The following is a 25929-nucleotide window of genomic DNA, read 5'->3' as shown; positions in this document are numbered from 1 at the left end:
AGCTCCCCCAAAAATGTATTAAGGAACTGGAGCTGTGCCTTGATGGGAGACTGAGGAAGTGAGAGATAGGGGCTACAGGGAGGTAGTCACTCCGAGGTTGCAGGAGGCAGGTAACTGTCGGGAGAAGGAAGGGAAATGGGCAGTGGATGCAGAGTACTTCTGTGGCTTTTCCCCTCAATGCTAAGAAAACCACTTTGGATACTATTGAGGGGGATGACCTACCAGGGAAGAGCTTCAGTGACTGGGTCTCTGGCAGTGAATCTGGTGTTGTGGCTCAGAAGAGAAGAGAGGTGAAGAGGACTGCAGTGGTGATAGGAGATTCTATAGTCAGAGGAAGAGAGATGAGATTCTGTGGGGGTAATAGATACCATGGATGGTGTGTTGCCTCCCAGGTGCCAGGGTCAGGGATGTCTTGGATCAGATCCATGGCATTCTGAAGGGGTAGGTGAGCAGCCAGAAGTCTTGGTAAATATTGGCACCAATGGCATAGGTAGGAAAGATGAGGAGGCCCTGCAGAGAGATTTTTGAGGTAGAGAGGTAGAAAGCTGCAAAACGGGACCTCAAGGATAGTAATCTCTGAATTGTTGCCCATTCCACGCACCAGTGAGGGGAAGATGAGGATGATTTGGCAAACAAATGCGTAGCTGAGGAACTGGTGCAGGGGGCAGAGGTTCAGAGTTATGGATCATTGAGATCCCTTCTGAGGAAGGTACTCCCTGTACAAAATGGATGGGTTACACCTGAACCCAAGGGGTCCAAATTCCTTGTGGGCAGGTTTGCTGGAGCTGTTTAGGAGAGTTTAAACTAATTTGGCAGGGGGATGGGAACTGGAGTGATCGGGCCGAGGATGAGGTAGTGTAGTGAGTCAGAGGCAGTGTTTCGTGAGACTGCTAGCAAGGAGAGGCCAATAAAAGAACAAAATTGCAGTCAACAGGATGTTGCAATGTAAAAGGTGGACAAAATTGAAAAGAGTGAATACAGGACTGAAGGTGTTGTATTTGATGCATGCAGTATATGGAATAAGGTAGATGAACTTGTAGCATAGTTACAGATTGGCATGTGTAATGTGGACATCAATGAGTCATGGCTGAAAGAAGATGATAACTGGGAGCTTAGTGCTCTAGGATACATATTGTATTGAAAGGACAGGCAGGTTGGTAGAAGGGGTGATGTGGCTCTGTTGGTTAAGAAAATGAAATCAAATCATTATGAAGAGGTGACATAAGGTCAGAAAGTGCTGAATCATTATAGGTAGACCTAAGGAACTGCAAGGGTGAAAAAAGACCCTGATGGGTCTTACACTGCCAAACAGTAGTAAAGAAGTGGTCTACAAATTACAACGGGAGGTAGAAAATGCATGCCAAAAGGGCAGTATTATGATAATCATGGGGGATTTCAACATGCAAGTAGATTGGGAAAATTGGGTTGGTTCTGGATGCCAAGAGGGGGATTTTGTTGAATACCCACAAGATGGCTTTCTTGGAGCAGCTCGTGGTTGAGCCCCCTAGGGTATCAGCTATTCAGGACTGGGTGTTGTGCAATGAATCAGAATTGATTAGAGACCTTAAGGTAAAAGAATGCTTGGGGGCAGGTGATCATAATATGTTTGAATTCAGCCTGAAATTTGAGAACGAGAAGCTAATTCAAAAGGTGCAGGATATTTACATCCCAAAGGCAGGACAAGAAGAGTCAAAGCCAAAGAGAGGGCATATAATAGAGCAAAAATTAGTGGGAGATTAGAGGACTGGGAAGCTTTTCAAAACCAACAGAAGGCAACTAAGAAAGTCATAAAGAAGGAAAATATGGAATTGGAAGGTAAACTAGTCAATAATATCAAAGTGGGTGCAAAATGTTTCTTCAGATATATAAAGTTAAAAGAGAGGTGAGAGTAGATATCGGAACACTGGGAAATGATGTTGGAGAGGTAGTAATGGGATACAAGGAAGTGGTGAATGAACTGAGTAAGCATTTTGCATCAGTCTTCACTGTGGAATAAACTAGCAGTATGTTAGGAGTTTGAAAGTGTCGGGTGTGTAAAGTTGTCATAACTAGAGAGAAGGTTCTTAGGAAACTGAAAGGTTTGAAGGTTTTCTGGACCAGAAGTTTCTAGAAGAGATGGCTGAAGAGATTGTGGAGGCTGATATATCTGTTGGAATTCTTTGAAGAAATAACAATCAGGGTAGGCAAAAACAAATCAGTGAATGCTGTGCACTTAGATTTACAAAAGGTCTTTGACAAGGTGCCACGCCAGGCTGTTTAACAAGTTCAGCGCCTAAGGTATTAGAGGGAAGATACTAGCATGGATTTAACATTGGCTGATTGGCAGGAGGCAAAGAGTGGGGAAGAGAGCCCTTTCTGGTTGGCTGCTGGTGATTAGTAGTGTTCCACAGGGGTCTGTGTTAGTACCACATCTCTTTATGTTATGTCAATGATGAAATTGATGGCTTTGTGGCCAGGTTTGCAGATGATGTGAAGATAGGTGGAGAGGCAAATAGTTTTGAAGAAGTAAAGAGACTACAAAAGGATTTAGACAAATTAGGAGAATGGACAAAGAAGTGGCAGATGGAAGTGTACGGTCATGCACTTTGGTCAAAGAAATAAAAGCATAGCCTATTTTCTAAGTGGAGAGAAAATTCAAAAATCTGAGGTGTAACGGGACTTGGGAGTCCTTGTGCCATAACATCATGAGACTATAAAACATAGGAGCAGAACTAGGCCATTCAACCAATGGAATACTCTCTGCCGTTCCATCATGTCTAATGATGAATCCCATTCAACCCCATATACCTGCCTTCTTGCCATAACTTTTGATACCCTGACTAATCAGGAAACTATCAATTTTTGCTTTAAATATGCCCACAACCTTGGCCTCCACAGCTGTCTATGGCACATTCCACAGATTCACTACTCTCTAGCTAAAAAAATTCCTCTCCATCTTTGTTCAATTTTGAGACTGTACCCTCTAGTTCAAGACAACCCCACCAGAGGAAACATCCTCTCCACATCCACTTTATCTGGTCCTTTCAACATTCAGTAGGTTTCAATGAGATCCGCTTGCTTTCTTCTAAAAACAAGCCCAAAGTTGCTAAACGCTTCTGTTATGAACCTCGTAACTGGGTGTCTTACCAGTAAAGATAGGAGTATCTGTTGAAGTCTGATGATACTATTTTTAACAGTATTTATTAGTAAAAATACACAAAAATAAATCAATGCAAATATACAGATAATATACGTCATCAATACTAAACCTAAAATTGCGGGTATAATAATAATCAATAAGAAATAAACTCTATCGTTGTCTAGGGGATAATGAGTTGTCCGATGGAAATATAAAGTTCAATTCAGTTCATGCAGGCTGCAGTAGTTGTTGTTCGCGGTGTTGCAATTGTTGGAGAGAGAGAGAGAATAACAGCTATTAACTTGCTGACTTTCCTTTTACGATCTTGATCCGTCGATATGTTGTTTTTGTGGCCATTTGCGTATGACCAGACCGTTCCGTGGAGGACTCGTCATCCAGGCAAGGGTGGACACACGCACAAGCCCCCACCGGTCTCGTAGCATCTCTCCTGGTGCGTCTGAGGGGTGTTCCCCAGACCCTACTTTTATCCCTACTCATGGGGTCTCAGGTGTCATTCAGGTTGGGATGATGCAATCCCCCAACCAGACCACTCTGGTTGCCCCCTGAGGGGTTTCAATGAATAGTACAGTACTCAATACACAATTCCTTCTCCAAGGGACAATAGCAGTAATCTCTTTCTTTGTCAATAGGAGACATTCCAACCTGTGCTGTGCCTCTCTCTCATAAATTTGTATGAGCTGTTTATCTCTCTCATTTCCTTGGTATCAGAGCTGAAATAATAGCGATTTTATGATTCTCAAAAAGGGGGGAGGCAACTTTGCACCCTTCTGCCCATCAGAGTTGCTCCTCATTCGTAACACTCTTCATATATTAACCCCTTCATTCTTGGAATTATCATTGTGAACCCCCTCTGGACTCTCTCTAATGACAACACATCCTTTCTGAGATATGGGGCCCAAAACTGTTGACAATACCTCCAAGTGAGACCTGACCAGTGTCTTATAAAGCCTCAGCATTATCTCCTTGTTTTTGATATTCTATTCCCTTTGGAAAAGAAATGCGAACATTGCATTTGCCTTCTTTACCACAGACTTAGGCCGGCTGGTGGCGCAGTGGCGTCATCGCTGGACTCCGGAGCGAAGGCTCCCGAGTGCGAATCTGAGTTGGGCCACCCCTGAGCACGCTTTCCATCCGTGCCAGGTTGAGTGTCGAGCTAGCCACTCGGCCTCATTAAAAAAACAAGAGTCGAGTCAGGAACATTCATATCATGACCCGGTTAATCCCAAAGAAGACCAATCCTGATACCACGTACCAGACAAGAATGGCTAACTGTCTGGTGCGACACACTAAAAAAAACAGACCTGGCCTGTAAATTAACCTTCTGCGCGTCTTTCACGAGGACTTGTAAGTCCCTTTGCACCTCTGATGTTTGAATTTTCTACTCATTTCGATAATAGTCTATACTTTTGTTCCTTTTACCAAAATGTGCTATCATACATTTCCCAACGCTGTATTCCATCTGCCACTATTTTGCCTATTCTTCCAATTTGTCTGTCCTGCATTCGCATTGCTTCTTCAGCATTACCTACCCCTCCACCCATTTTAGTAATCATCTGCAAACTTTGCCACAAAGCCATTAGTTCCATTATGTAAATCTTTGCCAAACAATGTGAAAAGCAGCGGTCTCAATACTATCCTGTGAGGAACACCACCAGTCACTGGCAGCCAACCAGAAAAGGCCCATTCATTCCCACTCGCTGCCTCCTGCCTGTCAGCCACTCCTCTATCTGTGCCAGTATCTTTCCTGTAACCATATAATTTTATCTTGTTAAGCAGCCTCAGATGTGGCACCTTATCAAATGCCTTCTGAAAATTCAAGTAGGTGACATACACTGCTTCTCCTTTAATCACCCTACTTGTTATTTCCTCGAAGGACTCTAATAGATTTGCCAGGCAAGATTTCCCTTCACAGAAACCATGCTGACTTTGACTTATTTTATCAGTAGTCTCCAAGTACCCCAAAATCTCACCTTAATAATAGACTTCAACATTTTCCCAACAACTGAGGTTAGGCTAATTTCTTTTGTCTTCCTCCCTTCTTAAAGAGTGAAGTGACATTTGCAATCTTCCAGTCTTCCAGGGCCATGCCACAAACAAGTGATTCTTGAAAAATCATAACCAATGCATCCGTTATCTCCTCAGCAACCCCTTTCAGGACTCTGGGATGTGGTCCAGTTGACTTATCCACCAAAAGCTCTTTCAATTTGCCTAGATCTATTTCCTTTGTAATAGCAATGCCTCTCACTGCTGCTCTCTGACACTCATGGACCTCTGGCACACTGCTAGTGTCTTCCACTATGAAGACTGATGCAAAGTACTCATTAAGTTCAATTGTCATTTCTTTGTCCCCCATTACTACATCACCAGCATCATTTTCCAGTGGTCCATCAACTGTCACCTGTAGACACTAGACACTAAAACACTACAGCACAGTACAGTCCCTTCGGCCCTCAATGTTGTGCTGCCCCATATATTCCTAAAAAAAAAGTACTAAACCCACACTACCCCATAACCCTCTATTTTTCTTTCATCCACGTGCTTGTGCATGTGCTCTTAAATAACCCTAATGTTTTAGCCTCCACCACCATCCCTGACAAGTCATTCCAGGCACTCACAACCCTCTGTGTAAAAAACTTAACCCTGATGTCTCCCCTAAACTTCCCTCCCTTAACTTTGTACATTTGCCCTCTGGTGTTTGCTATTGGTGCCCTGGGAAACAGGTACTGACTATCCACCCTATCTATGCCACTCATAATCTTGTAGATCTCTATCAAGACCCCTCTCATTCCTCTACGCTCCAAAGAGAAAAGTCCCAGCTCTGCTAACCTTGCCTAATAAGACTTGTTTTCCAATCCAGGCATCATCCTGGTAAATCTCCTCTGCACCCTCTCCAAAGCTTCCACATCCTTCCTATAATGAGGTGACCAGAACTGAACACAATACTCGATAAATGTGGTCTCACCAGGGATTTGGAGAGTTGCAACATGACCTCGCTACTCTTGAACTCAATCCCCCTATTAATGAAGCTGAGCATCCCATAGGCCTTCTTAACTATCCTATCAACCTGTGCAGTGACCTTGAGGGATGTATGGATTTGAACCCCAAGGTCCCTCTGTTCACCCACACTCTTAAGTAACCGAGCATTAACCCTGTGCTCAGTCTTCTGGTTTGTCCTTCCAAAATGCATCACCTCACATTTATCCGGATTGAACTTCATCTGCCACTTTTCTGCCCAACTCTGCATCCTGTATATATCCTCTTAAAACCTTCAACAACCTACAGCTCCATCCACAACTCCTCCAATCTTTGTATTATCCGCAAACTTACTCACCCATCCTTCTGCCTCTTCATCCAGGTCATCTATAAAAATCACAAAGAGCAGGGGTCCCAGGACAGATCCTTGTGGCACTCCACTAGTCACCGACCTCCAGGCAGAATACTTTCCTTCCACTACTACCCTCCCAGGTTTCTCTCTATTACCTTTTTTAAACAAGGGAACTACATTTGCCATTCGCCAGTCCTCCGACACTTACCCTGCAGCCAAAGAGGATTCAAAGATCATAGCTAATGCTCCAGCAATCTCTTCTCTCAATTCCCGCAACAACCTGGGGTGTATCATATCCAGCCCTGGGGATTTATCAATCTTGATGTTTTTAAGAAGATCCAGCACTTCTTCCTTAATCTCCACATTGTCCAGCACACAGGCCTGCTCTATTTCGACCTCACCCTGATCAAGATCCTATTCACTTGTGAATACAGAAGCAAAGTATTCATTTAGGACCTCCCCAACCTCCTCTGCCTCCAGGCACGTGTTGCCCTCTCTATCCTTTAGCAGTCCCACCTTCGTTCTCGTCATCCTCCTGTTCTTCACATATGCTTAGAATGCCTTGGGGTTCTCCTTAATCCTACATGCCAAGGCCTTCTCATGCCCCCTTCGAGCTCTCCTAAGTCCATTCTTTAGCTCCTTCTTGGCTACCCTATATTTCTCATGAGCCCCTCCTGCTTCCTACTTCTTATATCTAACATATGCTTCCTTCCTCCTCTTGACGAGTTGCCTCACGCGTTTCGTCAGCTACGGGTTCCCTTTTCCTACCATTTTTTCCTTGTCTCAGTGGGACAAACCTATCCTGAACCCAGCACAAGTGGTCCCTAAACTTTCTCCACATTACTTCTGTGCTTTCACCCTTGATCTCCTGTTTCCAATTTACTCTCACTCGTTCCTGCCTCATCCCTTCAAAGTTAGCCCTTCCCCAGTTAAGCACTTTACCATTTTGTCTGTTTTTATCCTTTTCCATAGCTATGCTGAAGCTAAGGGAGTTGTGGTCACTCTCACCAAAATGCTTCCCCACCAAGAGGTCTGTCACCTGACCAGGTTCATTACCTAGAACTAGATACAGTATGGCCTCTCCTCTTGTCAACTGGTCCACATACTATTTCAGACCTTCCCCAGAAGAGATCCCAATGATCCAGAAATCTGAACCCCTGCCCCCTGCACCAACTCTTCAGCCACGCAATCACCTGCCATAACTTCCTGTTCCTACCCTCGCTGTCTCGTGGCACGGGCAGCAATCCCGAGATTACCACCCTTGAGGTCCTGCTTTTTAACTTCTTTCCTAATTCCCTATATTCCTTTTTCAGGACCTCATCCCTACTCCTATCTATGTCATTGGTCCCCACGTGGACCACAACATCTGGCTGCTCACCCTCTCTCCTGAGAATACCGAGAACTCGATCCAAGATATTGCGGACCCTGGCACCAGGGAGGCAACAGACCATTCGGGGTTCTCAGTCTCTCCCACAGAAACTTTCACCTGTCCCCCTAACTATTGAATCCCCTATCACTACTGCTCTTGTCTTTTCCCTCCTTCCTTGTTGAGTTGAGGGTCCAGTCTCGGTGCCAGAGACACGACCACTACAACTTGTCCCTGGTAGGTCATCCCCACAAACAGTATACTTATAGTTGATGGGAATGGCCACAGGGATGCTCTGCTCTTTTTATCTATTCCCCTTCCTTCTCCTGACAGTCACCCAGTTACCTGTCTCCTGACTTTTAGGGTGACTGTCTTCCTGAAACTCTGATCTATTACTGCCTCTGCCTCCCGAATGATTCAAAGTTCATCTAGCTCCAGCTCCAGCTCCCTAACTCGGTTTGTCAGGAGCTGCAGCTGGATGCACCTTTTGCAGGTGTAGTTATCAGAGACAATTGTGCTGTCCCTGACTTTCCACATCTTACAATTGGAGCACTGGACTGTCCCCTCTACTGTCTCCATTACCAACTCCTAAGTGAATTAAATTATTTAAAGAAACTTACCTGGCCTTACCTCACTGGGAGCAAGCTCGTCCTCCGCCTCTTCTCGTCGAAGCCTCACAGCTCCACTCCTTCACTGGCCCACACACTCACTGGCCGCTCTCCACCTCCCTTTCACTCTTTATGCAACTGAAAAATGTTTCATATCCTGCTTTATATTATTGGCTAGTTTGGTCTCATATTTAATCTTTTCCTTCTTATGACGTTTTTAGTTGCCATTTGTTGGATTTTAAAAACTTACTAATCATTCAACTTCCCACTCACTTTTGCTACATTATATGTCCTTTCCTTGGCTTTTATGCAGTCTGTGACTCTCTTGATTCCCTACCTGTGCCATTTGAGAACTTCTGTGGGACATTTCTATCCTGAGCCTTGTGAACTATTTCCAGAAACTTCCGCCATCTCTGCTCTGCTGTCATCCTTGCCAGAACCCTCCTCAAGTCCACCTGAGTAAGCTCCTCTCTCATGCCTCTATAATTCCCTTTATTCTATTGCTTTTACACTCACTGTCTCCTAAGGGTTCCTTTACCTTAAGCTCCCTAATAATATCTGGGTTATTACACAACAACCAATCTAAGGTAGCCTTTCCCCAAGCAGGCTCAAGCATAAGCTTCTCTAGAAAGCCATCATATCGGCATTCAACAAGTTCCCTCTTTTGTGATCCAACACCAACTTGATTTTCCCCAATCCCTTTGCATATTGAAGTCCGCCATTACAATTGTGACATTATCCTTATTACATACCTTTTCTAGTTCCCTTTGCACTCTCAACCCCACATTATGGCTGCTATCTGGAGGCCTATATATGATTCCCATGTTAGTGTTTTTTAACCCTTTCAGTTTCTTATCTCTACTCACAAAGATTTGACATTCTTTGACCATATATCCCCACTTTCTGAAGATTGTGCAGGATTTCCTGAAGGTTAATTTGCAGGTTGAGTTGGTGGGGAAGGAAAATGTGATATTCACATTCATTTCAAGAGGACTAGTATATAGAAGCAAGTATGTAATGTTGAGGCTTTATAAGGCTCTGGTATGATCTCTCATGGAGTATTGTGAGGAGTTTTGGGCCCCTTATCTAAGAAAGGATGTGCTGATATTGGAGAGGGTTCAATGGAGGTTCATGAAAATGAATGGAGGATCGACAGGCTTGTCATATGAGGAGCATTTGACAGCTGTGGGTCTCTATTCAGAAGAATGAGGGGTGACCTAATTCAAACCTATCGAATGTTGAAATGTAGATAGAGTGGATTTGCAGAGGATGTTCCCTGTGGTGAGGCAGTCTAAGACCAGAGGACACAGCCTCAAAATAGAGGGGGGTCCTTTTGGAACAGAGATGAGGAGGAACTTCTTTTAGCCAGAATCTGTGGAATTCATTGCCACAGGCAGCTGTGGAGGCCAAGTCACTGGGTATATTTAAGGCAAAGGTTGATAGATTCTTGATTGGTCGGGACATGAAGGGACACAGGGAGAAGGCAGGAGATTGGGGCTGAGAGGGAAAGTGGATCAGTCATGATGAAATGGCGGTGCAGACTCAATGGACCAAATGCCTAATTCTATTTCTATATCTTATGGTCTTACAGACTTTGTATGTCAAGACAGGACTGTTTACTAAAATTTTACAAAATTTCTGTTTGTGCTAATGCCATTCATTGAGCTGGTTCATTGGAGTGAAAAAGTTTGCATTATGGCAATCTGAAAATAAATCAAGTTAGGAGTATTATCAAATAAATTGACAGCAAGAAAGATCAGATATTAGGACCAAAACCTTGATAAGTGACAGTTAAGGAAAAAGGTGAAAATGTAGAAACCACTGAGCAGAGTTCAAACTTAGGGTTTGGGCAACTGAAGGCATCGTTACAAATTATTATATTTATATAAATCAGTATCAACTAAACTGGCCAGAATTGGATGTATGCAGAGATCTGATGAGGGTTGCAGAACTTGAGATTACAATTGTATTTTTTGATTTTAAAACCTTGTTTCATTGAGACCTTTTTTCCAGGCTGGTGATAAGAGAATGCATGAGCAAAGACGTAATAGCTACAATGTAAGATTTGATTAAAAGCTGGGCAGTCAGCCACAAGCATTGGAATAACCAGATGAAGGGTAGGTAAAGTGTGAATGACTTGATGTAGGAATAAAGTTGAACTATGTTACAGAACTGTAAGAAGATAGTTGTTACCAGACGGGGAATGTGATTGGAATCTGATATACAGACCACATACAAGACTAGTGGGAAATGGTGTGTTTTACATGCAGGCTCTAACAAATGTGCAAATGAACACAAAGCCCTAACTACAGAGTAGTTCATTGCAGGGAATTTTCAAGAATGATATGTTTGTTGTTGTGAGTGTTTTTTTCTATTTTGATTAAATTCAGGTGGCCTGAGTTTTGGTAACATGAGTTATTAATATTACGTGTTCTGTAACTGCATACTTTGTATTCTGTTTCATAAATGACATTTTTCCCCCTGGTTGTTAGACTTCCAATATTGGCATCTGATTTACTAATAACAAAATGGCAGTTTACATCATTAAGGGATAGCAACACAAACAATGTTATCAGCAGCTGCAAGCTGCCTGCAGATTTTCAAGCCACATCATGCAGAACCATATGTAGGTGTCGGCTCTTGTTCATGGGTAATAAATGGTTTATCCTCGGCTTCCAATTATGGCAGCAAATAGATGCTCAATGTGACAAAATGAAAATGGTGTTTAGATGCCGAGTTGCTAGATTGCAGCAAATGGCTGCAACCTATGGTTAATGTTGTAACACTAATGAATTCTGAGAATTAATTTTCAGCTCAGGAAGCCTGTTGAAGCCAGCCAGAATGTCAAACAAGATAAGAGACTCAGTGTCACTAGAGTTTGGGTTTTTGTTTTCTGCTGGTGGACAATTGTTTCTGACCTCATAAATTAGAGGTGATAGGATGCAATACATCATAAGATGACTGCCAATGTTGAGTATAAACAAAACAAATTAATAATTACTTACCATATAACTTAAACATAGAAATGCAGTTTTCTTTTAGTTAGAGCCCTTAAAAATATTTTTCACAAATGTTTGAAATGAAAACCATTTTTTTGCCAATCACTGAATATGAAGTGTAACTAGTAAAATGCGTAAGTAGCAGATGAATATAAATTCATCTAAATTTGCCACCTATTTAAATAAAACTGCTGAAAATGAGCCCTCAGATGTCCATATGATAAATACTAGTTATAGCGTTCAGTAATAGACAGCTGTTAAATTAATTAGAAGATGATAAATTTCTCTGGGTGGACCTGTTGATTCTTTTATCAAATAGATGGAAAAGGTGGAAACATCACATTTTGTTTGCACTTTCACCAGCAAGCTGCAATAAATAACGATAACACACAGCGTCCTGCAAACCCTGCTTACATCATTGCCAGGAAAGTGCTGGTCTAACACATGAGGTAGTGCCAACCAGTGCACAACCAGTGGCTGGTGTGATCATACAGGATTATGAAGAACCTCCTTGGAGAATAAGATGTTAGACCAATTGAAAAATTGGGCTAAACGAAGGAACAACAAGTGGCTTATCCTTCACTGGTAGAATTATTGTTCAAGGAATGATGTTCTTGCACTCATCCAGTGGTAGGCGAAACTTTTTAAGTAATATGAGTCAAATCTGTTTTTATATCAGAGCTTGTTTCATATGCCTTTGTTTAACTTTACACTATTTCCTGAAATAGAAAGCAAGAGTTACTCTGTCAGAATAATTGTGTCAGAAGTAAAGGTAGAATTGTTCACATACAGTACATCGTATTTATAATTTAAATGCAGATTTTACTTGGAGGTTATTTTTTATAATAGTTGTGGGAGGAGATGACTTTACTATTTTAAGCAGTGCCAGACGATATTTTAAAGTAGTCATATATCAGCTATATAACATAAATTTTATTTACTGAATACAAAAGACTAGCCTTAAGTAAGGAAATGCCAATGTTCCAGACTATTGATCTTAGTTGAAATTTCAAAGCTATGATAATTTCTTTGGCATTTGATTTTTTTGCTTTTTTTTAATTCTGTCATTTTAGGCTCAATGGCACAATCTTAGTCCATATAAATTCATCATTGTACCTTACAAAATGTTAAAATGGTAAAGTGACATTCTTTCTATAATATTTGCAGGTTTTTGAAATGTTTTTGGCTTATTTAGAAACAGTTAAGTATCAAGAATCATACTGTATGATCAGATAATGTACAATTTTGTATTCCATGTTTTTAGTGTGAGTAAGCATTTGAATGACCTGATTGCCACTGCATGGATAACACAGCATTTTAGCCACATGCTTGTTCAGGCTTTTAATATCATTTTACGCCACTTTTTTCAGATGCCTGATTAAAGATTTCGAAGAGCGTCCTTCAGTTGAATATTTATTGGACCACCCATTTATAAAGCCAGCTCATAGAAAAGGTGTAAAGCTACAGCAGCAGCTAGCTAATCTGATCAAAGTACAGCAAGAAGAATGTTCGGCGAAAACTAGGTATGACACTATACTGTTAATGTGCTGGTCTTAGATAAGATACTTCAAAATGGTCAGTAGTATTTGAAAATAATTTGTAATTGAACAATAATTCATAATCATCATAAAAGCATGTTGTAAAGTAATTGATAAGATTGTATTTTTATTACAGTATAGTCTGTCAGTGGTAGAAAAAATATTTTCCAGTTAAAGCTTTATACAGTAGTAACTTGCACCATTGAGTGCATATAGAATAAAGATCATCATAGTGAAGTTGTTCTTGGAACCTCCTTTCTTTTTATTCTCACGAGAAAAATATGAAAAAAATCCATGCAGTAGTTCAAAAGTTAGGACCACAAATGCAGGGGCACCATGGTAGCATTGTAGTTAGCGCGATGCGATTACAGCTCAGGGTGTTCTGGAGTTTGGAGTTCAATTCTGGTGCCATTCTGTAAGGAGTCTGTGTACATCCTTCCCATGGAATGCAAGAGTTCCCCCAGATGCTCCGATGTACTCCCACAGTGCAAAGACGTATGGGGTAGTTTAATTTGGTCTTTTTAGATTGTCCTGGGATTAGGTTAATTGTGGTTGTGGGGTTGCTGGGGTGGCGTGGCTCAAAGAGCTGGAAGGGTCAACTCCACTCTGTATGGCTAAATAATAAATTGTATGCAGTTTGCAATAGCCAGTCAATGAAGAACTTAGTCTTTTTCCTTCGACTACATTTTATCATTTGAGCTTGCAGTTTTTCACGTGTTATATTTTTTAAAAGCATTTTATATAATATAAATCTTAGCATATACAAATTTACTAATTGTTATTGATCCAAATGAAACAACAGCATTAATTAAGCATACTTCCACATTGTGAAATATTCTTATCTCCATTATCTATTATGTAGTTATCATACATAACAATATTTTACATTACCAAGTTTTTTACAAGAATGCACTCTCTTTGTAGTACGAGGCATCGATATGTATACTTGTTTTATTGAATAATGTTTTCAGTCTGTGTTGCAATATTTGGAATTGGCCAGTGAGTGGCAGGATACAGCTGAGTATAACGGTTTTGCACTGAGATCACTTTAATACTTGGTGTTCTTAACTCACTGGCTCAAAGGTAATTTTGCAGCCCCTATGTGAACATTTTAGTTATGAGATTGCAACCACATAATTTAGTAATGTCTGAGCAATGCTTGGACAGGGCCAGGTACCACCGAATGGCTCTTGCATACATCACGAACTTTCTTTTGCATGCTTGGCAAAGGCAAATTATAAACCAATCAGAATTGGGTTTATCATCACAGACAAATGTGAGATTTGTTGTTTTGCAGCAGCAATACAGTCCAGGACATAAAGTTTATATTTACATATAAATTACAAAAAAAAAGTAATGCAAAGACGAGCAATGTGGTGGTGTTCCTGGGTTTATGGACCATTCAGACGTCCGATGGCGGAGGGGAAGAAGCTGTTCTCAAACGTTGAGAGTGGGTCTTCAGGCCCCAGAATCTCCTCCTGGATGGTAGTAGTGTGAAGAGGTAGTGTCCTGGATGGTGAGCATTTTAATGATGGATGCCGTCTTCTCTCGAAGATGTCCTCGATGGTGGAGAGAGAAGGTTGAGCCCATGATGGTACTGGCTAAGTCTACAACCCTCTGCAGCCTTACGTGATCCTGTGCATTGGAGGCTCCATACCAGGCTGGGATGCAAATCTGGGAATATTAATAGCGATATATGAAGTGTACTGGGGTAAATGGGGAGTTGGGTGTGGATGTGGTGAAGAACTGAACTGGAGCAAGAAGCCAGATTGCCAGGTATGATGTTGTGGCCGTCACTGAATTCTGGCTCAAGGATGGTTATAGTTGGAAGCTGAATGTCCAAGGTTACACATTATATCGGAGAGGTAGGAAGATAGGCAGAGGGAGTGGTGTGACTCTACTGGTAAAGAATGGCATCAAATTAGTAGAAAGATGTGACAGAAAGATAGGTTCAGAAGATGTTGAATCCTTGTGGGTTGAGTTAAGAAACTGCAAGGGTAAAAGGACATTGATGGCAGTTATATACAGGCCTCCCAACAGTGGCTGGGAGGTGGACCAGAGATTACAACAGTAAATAGAAAAGGCAAGTCAAAAGGGCAATGTTATGGGAGATTTTAACATGCAGGTCGATTGGGAAAATCAGGTTGGTAATCAATCTCAAGAGAGTGAGTTTGTTGAATGCCTAAGAGATGGCTTTTTAGAGCAGTTTGTCACTGAGCCTACTGGGAGATCAGCTATACTGCATTGTGTGGAATGTAATGAACCAGAGGTGATTAGGGAGCTTAAGGTAAAAGAACCCTTAGGAACCAGTGATCACAATATGATTGAGTTCAGCTTGAAATTTGATAGGGAGAAAGTAAAGTCTGACATAGCAGTATTTCAGTGCTGTAAGGGAAATTACAGTGGTATCAGAGAGGAGCTGGCCAAAGTCATTTGGAAGGAGCTATTGGCGGGGATATCAGCAGAGCAGCAACGGCATGTGCTTCTGGGGAAAATGAGGAAGGAGCAGGACATATGTATTTCAAAAATGAAGAAATACTCAAATGGCAAAATAGTACACCCATGGCTGACAAAGGAAGTCAAAGCTATTGTAAAAGCAAAAGAAAGGACACACAACACACAAGCAAAAATTAAGGGGAAGACAGAGGATTGTGAAGTTTTTAGAAACCTACAGAGAGCAACTACCAAATCGTTAGAAGGAAAAAGATGAAATAGGAAAGCAAGCTAACAAATAATATCAAAGTGGATTGTAAAAGTTTTTTCAAGTTTGTTAAAAATAAAAGAGAAATGAGAGTGAACATAGGACCACTTGAAAATGAGGCAGGAGAAATAATAACGGGGTACAAGGAGATGACTAATGACCTAAATAAGTATTCTTCATCAGTCTTCATTGTGGAAGACTGCAGTATACCTGATGTTGTTGTGTGTGAAGGAAGACAAGTGGGTGCAGTTACTATTACAAGAGGGAAGGTGATCAAAAAGCTGAAAGATCTAAAGGTACATAAGTCATCCAGACCAGGTGAACTGCACCCTGGGGTTCTGAAAGAGGTAGCATTGGAAATTGTGGTATTAGAAATGATCTTTCAAAAAATCATTGGACTCTAGCGTGGTGCCAGAGGACTGGAAAACTGCAAATGTCACTCCACTCTTTGAGAAAGGAGGAAGGCAGCAGAAAGGTAATTATAGACCAATTAGCCTGACCTCAGTGGTTGGGAAGATGTTAGAGTCAATTGTTAAGGATGAGGTGATGGAGTACTTGGTGATACAGGACAAGATGGTACAAAGTCAGCATGGTTTCCTTCAGGGAAAATCCTGCCTGACGAACCTATTGGAATTATTTGAGGAGATTACAAGTAGGATAGATAAAGAAGATGCAGTGAATGTTGTATATTTGGACTTTCAGTAGGCCTTTGACAAGGTGCCACACATGAGGCTGCTTACCAAGTTAAGAACCCATGATATTAAAGGAAAGTTACTAACATGGTTAGAGTATCGGCTGATTGGTAGGAGGCAGCGAGTGGGAAGAAAAGGATCCTATTCTGATTGGCTGCCAGTGACAAGTGGCGTTCCACAGAGGTTGGTGTTGGGACCACTTCTTTTTATGTTGTATTTAAATGATGGGATAGATGGCTTTGTTGCCAAGTTTACAGATGATACGAAGATTGGTGGAAGGGCAATTAGTGTTGAGGACACAGGTAGGATGCAGAAGGACTAAGACAGATTAGGAGAATGGGCAACTGAAATACAATGCTGGAAAATGCATGATCATGCCCTTTTGGTAGTAGAAATAAATATGCAGACTATTTTTTAAATGGGGAGAAAATCCAAAAACCTGAGATAGAATAGAACATAGAATAGTACAGCACATTACAGGCCCTTTGGCCCACAATGTTGTGCCGACCCTCAAACCCTGCCGCCCATATAACCCCCCACCTTAAATTCCTCCATATACCTGTCCAGTAGTCTCTTAAACTTCACTAGTGTATCTGCCTCCACCACTGACTCAGGCAGATGCAAGAGGACTTGGGAGTACTTGTGCAGAACACACTGAAGATTAACTTGCAGGTGGAATTGGTGGTGAGGAAGACAAATGCCATGTTAGTGTTCATTTCAAGAGGCATAGAATACAAGAGCAAGATGTGATGCTGAGGCTTTATAATGCACTGACGAGGCCTTACCTTGAGTATTTTGAACAGTTTTGGGGTCCTCATCTTAAAAGAGATGTGCTGGCATTGGAGAGAGTTCAGAGGAGGTTCAAAAGGATGATTCCAGGAATGAACGGGTTAGCATATGAGGAATGTTTGATGTTTGTACTCGCTGGAATTCAGAAGGATGAGGTCGGATCTCATTGAAACCTTTTGAATATTGATGTGGAAAGGATGTTTCCCATGGTGGGGGAGTCTAGGACAAGAGGACACAGCCTCAGGATAGAGGGGTGCCCTTTCAAAACAGAGATATGGAGAAATTTCTTTAGCCAAAGGGCGATGAATTTGTGGAATTCATTGCCACATGCAGTTGTGGAGGCCAGGTAGTTCGGTGTATTTAAGGTGGCGATTGATAGGTTCTTGATTGAACATGGCATCGAAGCTTACGGGGAGAAGGCTAGGACTGGGGTTGAGGAGGAAAAAAAAGGATCAGCCATGATTGAATGGCAGAGCAGACTCGTTGGGCCAGATGGCCTAATTCTGCAGATAAAATATGATGTAGGGAAGTGAATTTTCATGCACTTTGGTAGAAGCAATGCCAGCCTAGGCTATTTTCTAAATGGGTAGCGAATTCCGAGAATGTAGGTGCCAAGGGGACTTCGGAGTCCTAAAGGTTAACTTGCAGATTGAGTCTGCAGTAGGGAAGGTGAACACAATGTTAGCATTGATTTCCAGAGGACAAGGGTATAAAAGCAAGAATGCAATGCTGAGGCCTTATAAGGCATTCCTTAGAGTACACCTGGAGTATTATGAGCAGTTTTGGGCTCCATATCTAAGAAAGTGCAAACATTGGAGAGAGTCTAGAGGAGGTTTACAAGAATGACACCGGGAATGAAAAAGTTAACTTATGAGGACCAGTTGACGGTTCTGGGCCTGCACTAGGTAGAGTTTAGGAGAATGAGGGGGGATCTCATTGAAACCTACTGAATATTAAAAGGCGCAAGATGGAGTAGATGTAGAGAGGATGTTTCTTATGCTGGAAGACTCTCAGACCAGAGGTAACAACTGCAGAATAGAAGAATGGTCTTTTAGAACAGAGATGAGGAGGGAGTTCTTTAGCCAAGAGGATGGTGAATCTGTGAAATTCATTGCCACAGACAGCTATGGAGGCCAAGTCAATGGGTATATTTAAAGCGAAGGCTGATAGATCCTTGATGTGTTAGGGCACAAAGGTTATGGGGAGAAGGCAAGAAGAATAACTTGAGAGGGAAAATCAATGAGCCACAGTTGAAAGGCAGAGCAGACTTGGTTGGCTGAATGCCCAAATACTGCTTTTTGATGTCTTCTCTTCATGGCCCTTGGGATCTTGTATGTCTTAATAAGATATCACTTCATTCTTCTAACTTGTCTCATCCCAGGAGCAGATCTGGTGAATCTCTTCTGGAGTGCTACTGTATCATTCTTAGGCAAGGTATCAGCACTATGTGCAGTAATCCAGCTGTGGTCTTATGAACATTCTTTGCAATTGTAACAAATATTGCCTATTTCTAAACTCCAATCGCTTTATAATACTGACCTACAAGTATGTGAAGCACAAGAGGACAATTAGATTTGAGGCAGGACTGCTCAAGATAAGCAGTGCAAGAAGGTAAGAGAGGTGTGTAATCAATACCTAGCTTTAATGGTCACTTTGCAGAAGCTCAGTATTATTAGAGATGGCCAGCATTGCTTTGTGAGGGGCAGATTATGCTTCACTAGCCCAATTGAGTTTTTCAAGGAAGAGACAAAACAAATTGATGAATTGAGATTTTTGAATGTGGTGTGTGTGGATTTTGATAATGTGTTTGACAAGGTTCCCCATGGTAGACTCATCTGAAAGTTCATGAGGCATGGGATTCATAGAAGCGAGGCTGAATGGATTTAGAACTGACAGAGGGTGGTAATAGGCGCAGTGCAATCTGCCTGGGGGTTGGTGACTCATCTGATCTGGGAACCCCAACCCCAGCTCTTTGTGATTTTGTGAGAAGTGGCAGATGGAGTTAAACCTGGAAAAGTACAAACTTTGGAAGATTGAACTTGAGGGCAGAATACAAGGTTAATAACAGGGTTCTTCATAGATCCCTCAAAGTCGCTGTGCAGGTTGATAGGGTGGTTAAGGTGTATGGTGTGCTGGCCTTCACTAGTCAGCGGGCTGAATGGTCCAGCTTCTTCCCACATCCCAAGGACATGCCAGTACATAAATTGGCTTCTGCAAATTACCTCTAGTATAAGTTTATGACGAAAAATAATTTATCTGGCAAAGAAGGGCATAAAAGAGGGAAAGGGAGATGGAATGCAGAGTGGCAGGGAAATAAGAAGAGGCAGGAAGGGTCCACTTTCCATAAGACCGTAAGATAGAGCAGCAGACTTAGACCATTTGGCCTATTGAGTCTGCTCTGCCATTTCATCATGGCGGTCCCACTTACCCCACTCCAATCTCCTGCCTTCTCCCTGCAACCCTTTGGAGGACCTTGACAGAGAAACAAAATACCTAGTGGGAGGAACCAAGCTGCCTGCCACACCCCTGAACAATTAGACATGCACATGGCACCATTGTAAAGCAAAGTGGCATTGCTGTGCTGTGAGCTGGCATTGACTTTATGGGCTGAATAGCCTCCTTTGCATTGTATTAAGAAAGTAATGTGAAGGAGGTTAAAGGACAGGGATGTTGAAAGAAAATGGGATAGTAGTACAGGGTAGTTTTAACTATTCATGAAATTGTGCTTCCTGCTGAGGTGCTAAGCCAATGAACAGTGCAATAAGCACTGGCTGCATGCTGCAATTATGTCAATCAGCCAGCAGCTCATAGCTGGTGTGTTGTTTCCACTGGAAGCAATTGGCAATTTGTGATTCCTGTGGCCATTTTTAAATGTTTTCCAAATTAGTCTGCAGTATAAATAATTATAATAACCTCAGGGTTTCTTTTTCTGAAGTGTTACTCTAGGTTCTGGTGAGTATTCTCAGGTTTAAATGAGTATTTTTATCTTTTTCTGTGCACATAGATTTTTTAATAAAATACTTTTATTTTCTTGGATTTTTGGAAAACTAATCAGACTTTCTGCATCCTTACCTAGAATAATTTGCAATCATTCTCTATGGTGAGCTGTGAATTCTGTAAGAAACTGTGTACTTATAAATCAAAACCACAAGAATGTAATTCAAAATTGATTCTTAAGAAAAATAATTACGCATGCATCTGATCAAAAGCCATCTTATACAGTCATAATAAAATCCAGTCTTGTGCCAAATGACCAAAAACTATGAAATCACAAAATAGAGCATAAAGATACATTGGGACTAAAGATCTTGCTCAGTGATGAAATTTGAATCTAATTAGTGGCCTTGACTTAAGCACTCCTCTCTCCTATTTGAGACTTATATCTCTGAATGCATAGATATCTTTCTCTCCGTACCAATCCCAATTTCATCATCAAATTCGCAGATGAGAAGGGTGCTGTTGCAGTCTGGCAGACTGATCTCTACTTTGCTGAGGCCAGGGTGGACTCCCTCAGACACTTCTTCTTACCTCTTGCACAAGACCCCACTGAGGAACATCAGACCATTGTCTCCTGCACCATCATCAACCTTACTGACTCTGGAGATTCCCATTCACTGACACCAACCTCTTAGTTTCCTTATCCCATACTGCTCGTTTCTACTTTCTACTCAAGATCCACAAAACTGACTGTCTGGGAAGGCCATGCCCCACTGAACTCGTATCCACATGCCTCAACTCCATTTTGTTCCTTTGGTTCAATCCCTTCCTATCTACATCCATGACACTTCATCTGCCCTCAGTCAAGTTCCCTGACCTGATTTTCACTCTGGATGTCCAGTCCCTGTGCACTCCTGTCCCACATCAGAAAGTCCTAAACGCTTTCCACTCCTTTCCAGAGACCTAACCAGTTCCCTTCGACCACCACCCTCTTCCATCTGGTGAAATTGGTTTTCACCCTCAACAAATTCTCTTTTGGCTCCTCCCACTTTCTCTAAACCCAAGGTGTAGCGATGAGCAGCTAAATGGGGCCCCAGCTAAGCCTGTCTTTTCTTTAGTTATATGGAACAGTCCATGTCCCAGCATACACTAGTAATGCTCTTCTCCTATGCTATATCAACAATTGCATTGATGCTGCTTCTTGCAACCTAAGCTAGTCAGTTTACTCAATTTTGCCTCCAACTTCTACCCTGCCCTCAAGTTTACTTGGTCCATTCTGAAACCTCTCTCCAATGGTATCTTTTATATATCTACTGATTTATTTTATAAATCTACAGACTCTCACAGCTATGTCGACTATATCTCTTCTCAACCTGTCCCTTGCAAAAATGTTATTTCCTTTTCTCAGCTGCACCTGTTCTCAGCATGAGGCTTTCCATTTCAAAACATCTGAGATGTCATCCTATTCCAGAGATCAGGGTTTTTATTGATGTTGTCCTCACCTGCATCTCCTCCATTTTCCGCTCATCCGCCTTCACCCCATCTTCCCACCACCAAAACAGAGATAGGGCTCCCTTTGTCCTTACCTACCGCCCCACAAGCCTCTGTAACTGGCACATCAATCCCCATAATTTGCACAATCTACAATAGGATACTGCCACTAAGCATATCTTTGCCTATCCTGCTTTCTATAGGAATCGCTCTCTAAGTGACGCCCTTGTCCGTTCGTCCCCTCCCACTGATCTCCCTCCTGGCACTTATCCCTGCAAGCAGGACAAGTGGTACAACTGCTCTTTACCTCTTCCCTCACCACCATTCACAGTCCCAAGTAGTCCCTCCAATTGAGGTGACACTTCACTGGTGAGTTTCTCACTGTCATCTACTGTATCCTTTGCCCTTGGTGTGGCTTCTGCATCAGTGAGACCTGATATTGATTGGGGCAACACTTCGTTGAACACCTTTGCTTCATCCACCACAAAAGGTGGGATTTCTCAGAGGTTACATAGAAAACTTACAGCACAATACAGGCCCTTTGGCCCACAAAGTTGTGCAGAACATGTCCCTACCTTAGAAATTACTAGGCTTACCCATAGCCCTCTATTCTCTAAGCTCCATGTACCTATCCAAAAGTCTCTTAAAATACCCTATTGTATCCACCTCCACCAACGTTGCCAGCAGCCTATTCCACGCACTCACCACTCTCTGAGTGAATAACTTACCCCTGACATCTCCTCTGTACCTACTCCCCAGCAACTTACACCTGTGCGCCCTCTTGTGGCAACCATTTCAGCCCTGGGAAAAAGCCTCTGACTATCCACACGATCATATTTCAATTCTACTTCCCATTCCTAATTTGACATGTTGGTCCATGGCCTACTCTACTGTTATGATAAGGGTTTCTCAGGTTGGAGAAGCTACACCTCATATTCCAGCAAGGTGGAATGCAGCAGGCCAGGCAGCATCTATAGGAAGAAGCACTGTCGACATTTCGGGCCGAGACCTCTTGTCAGGACCTCATATTCCATCTGGGTAGTCTCCAACCTAACACTATAAACATTGATTTCTCTAACTTCCAATGACTTTTCCCCCACCCCCTTCTCTTATTTTTCATTCCCCATTTTCCCCTCTTACTCCTGCTCTTCTCCTCCCTTTCTCCACGGTCCACTGTCATCTCCTATCAGATTCCTCCTTCCTTCTTTACCTCTTCCAACTATCCCCTCCCAGCTTCTTACTTCATTCCTCCTCCCCACCCTCCAACCTACCCTCTCACCTATCAATTGCTAGCTTGAACTCTTTCCCCTTACCCTGCCACTGCCTTCTGCCTCTTTCCTCTGCAGTCCTGATGAAGGGTTTTGGCCTGAAACATTGACTGTTTATTCCTTGATCGAGATGCTTTGCGGCCCGCAAAGTTCCACTAGCATTTTGTGTGCATTGCTCTGAGTTTTGGAGGTTAATCTGTGAATGTAATCAACGTTTTATGTCATCTGAACTGCCAGTTATTGATGGCAACAATGCGTACTACTCTGATTTACAGCTGTAAAATATTCTTAAAACACTTGCAAAGAGGTTTCAATTTGTCCATATTCTGCTTCAACAAGCACAGCATGCCTTTGGTATCTAGTGATAATGCAGAGTACAAAAGATATTTGTATATCAACAAGGAATTTATGAAGCACAGCACCTTGTCCAAGGATAGTGCTTGGCTAATAAATAATTCTAACAGTGTTTACCTGTTGAGTTTTGGAATCCAACTGAGTTTTGGTTTTTAAAGCAACATGTCTGCCTCACCTTACAGAAACCATCCAAACATCTGACTGATTTTCCTTTACAGAGCTGACTTGATGAATTTCTGTTGAGGGAAATGTGGCAATTCCTTGAATACTTGATATTAACATTGAAGATTTATTCTAAGTCTCCGTAGAAAATTAAGGGATTAGATAATATTGTCAAATAGACTCGATAAGGCTGTAATGGAAAAATCTGCAACATGGATGCCTGATACTGGTAGTTGGTTTCTTATTGTCACATGTATTGAGATACGGTGAAAAGATTTTGTTTGCATGCCATCCAGACAGATCCAACCCCGACCTAAGTACGTAGAGGTAGTAAGAGCAAAACAGAATGCAGGATATACAACAGAGAAACTGGCAAGAGAACATCTGCAGATGCTGGAAATCCAAGTGACAGACACAAAATGGTGGAGGAACTCAGCAGGTCAGGCAGCATCTATGGAAAGGAGTAAACAGTCAGTGTTTTTGGCCGAGATCCTCAATCATGACTGGAAAACAAACATGAGAGGTTAGAGGTAGAAGATGGGGGGGGGGGGGCGGGGAGGGAAAGGAAGATGTACAACAGGTGGTAGGTGATAAGTGAAACTGCAAGACGGGGAGGGGTGAAGTAAAAAGCTGGGAAGTTGATTGGTGAAAGAGATAAAGGTTTGGAGAAGATGGTGTCTAATAAGAGAGGGTAGAAGACTGTGGAAGAAAGGGAGGGGGAAGAGCACCAGAGGGAGATGATGGGCAGGTAAGGAGATAAGGTGAAAGAGGGAAATGGGAATGGGGGATGTTGAAGGGGGGAAGGGGCAATTACCTGAAGTTCGAGAAATCTATGTTTATAGAGGCTTCCCGGACAGAATATAAGGTGTTGCTCCTCCAACCTGAGTGTGGCTTCATTGTGGCAGTGGAGGAGGCCAGACATTGATGTGTCAGAGCGGAAAGTGGAATTGAAATGGGTGGCTACAAGGAAATCCCACTTTCTCTGGCAGATGGAGTATAGTGCTCGGTGAAGTGGTCTCCCAGTCTATGTTGGGTCTCACCAATATACAGGAGACCACTCCGAGAGCACCAGATACAATTGATGACCCCAGCAGACTCAGAGGGAAAGTGCCACCTCACCTGGAAGGACTGTTTGGGGCCCTGAATGGTAATGAGGGAGGAGGTGTAAGAGCAGGTGTAGCACTTGTTTCGCTTGCAAGGATAAGTACCAGGAAGGAGGTCAGTTGAGTGGGATGAGTGACAAGGGAGTCGCGTAGAGAACGATCCCTGCAGAAAGTGTAAAGAAAGATGTGCTTGGCAGTGGGAACCCTTTGGAGATGGCAGAAGTTATGGAGAATTGTGTGCTGGATGTAGTGGCTTGTGGGTGGGTAGGTGAGGACGAGAAGGACCCTATCCTGGTGTGGCGGCGGGAGGATGGGGTGAGGGCAGACCTTCATGAAATGGAAAAGATGCTGGTGAGAGCAGCATTGACGGTGGAGGACGGGAACCCCTTTGCTTTGAAGAAGGAGGACATCTCATTAGTTCTGGAATGAAAAGCACCATCCTGAGAGCAGATGTGTCAGAGACAGACAGTTTTAAAAGTGACAGCATGGGAAGAGGTATAGTCCAGGTAGCTGTGAGAATCAGTGGGTTTATAAAAGATACCAGTGGATAGACTTGCTCCAGAAGTGGAGACAGAGGGGGAGGGAGGTGTTGGAAATGTACCAAGTAAATTTGAGGACAGGGTGGAAGTTGGAGGCAAGTTGATGAAGTCAACGAGCTCAGCATGGGCGCAGGAAGCAGCACCAATGCAGTCATTGATGTAGCCTGGGAAGAGCTGAGGAGCAATACTCCCCACTGATCTCCCTCCTGGTACTTACCCTTGCAAATGGTACAAGTGTCACACCTGCCTCTACACCTCCTCCCTTGCTGCCAGTCCTGAGGAAGGGTCTTGGCTTGAAATGTTAACTGTTTACTCTTTTCCAAAGATGCCGCCTGGCCTGCTGAGTTCCTCCAGCATTTTGTGTGTGTTGTTCTGGATTTCCAGCATCTGCAGATTTTCTCATGTTTGTTACCCATTCCAATTCTACTTCCCATTCCTATTCCAACATGCTAGTCCATGGCCTCCTCTACTGCCACGATGAGGCCACACTCCGGTTGGAGGAGCAATACCTTATATTCCATCTGGGTAGCCTCCAACCTGATGGCATGAATATCAATTTCTTGAACTTGCGGTAATTGCCCCCCGCTCCTCTCCTTCACAATTCTCCTTCACATTCCTGTTTCCCTCTCTCACCTTACCTACCCATCACATCCCTCTGGTTCTCCTCCCCTTCCCTTTATTCCATCGTCTTCAATCCTCTCCTATCAGAACCCCCCCCCCGCCATTTCTCCAGCCCTTTATCTTCTTCACCAATCAAGTTCCCAGCTCTTTGCTTCACCCCTCTCCCCTCCCAGTTTCACCAATCACCTGCCACCTTGTACTACTTCCTTTCCTTCCCCTCCCTTCTTATTCTGACTCCTTCCCTTCCTTTCCAGTCCTAATGAAGGGTCTCGGCCCGAAACGTCGACTGTTAACTCC

At 42.7% G+C, this 25929-nt stretch overlaps 1 protein-coding gene across 8 annotated transcripts in view; it reads left to right on the top strand.

The window, feature by feature from the left end:
- myo3b (myosin IIIB) overlaps positions 1 to 25929 on the top strand; it is a 481967-nt gene that overhangs the window by 126987 nt on the left and 329051 nt on the right. For all 8 annotated transcript variants that reach the window (XM_059966610.1, XM_059966606.1, XM_059966605.1 and 5 more), the window contains one exon: positions 12808 to 12960. In XM_059966610.1, coding sequence (XP_059822593.1) covers positions 12808 to 12960 — 153 coding nt within the window. The remainder of the gene's footprint in view (positions 1 to 12807; positions 12961 to 25929) is intronic.

This window comes from Hypanus sabinus, chromosome 4 (genome assembly GCF_030144855.1).
Source record: "Hypanus sabinus isolate sHypSab1 chromosome 4, sHypSab1.hap1, whole genome shotgun sequence".
Classification (NCBI taxonomy): domain Eukaryota; kingdom Metazoa; phylum Chordata; class Chondrichthyes; order Myliobatiformes; family Dasyatidae; genus Hypanus; species Hypanus sabinus.
This window is presented reverse-complemented; position numbering and strand designations above follow the sequence as displayed.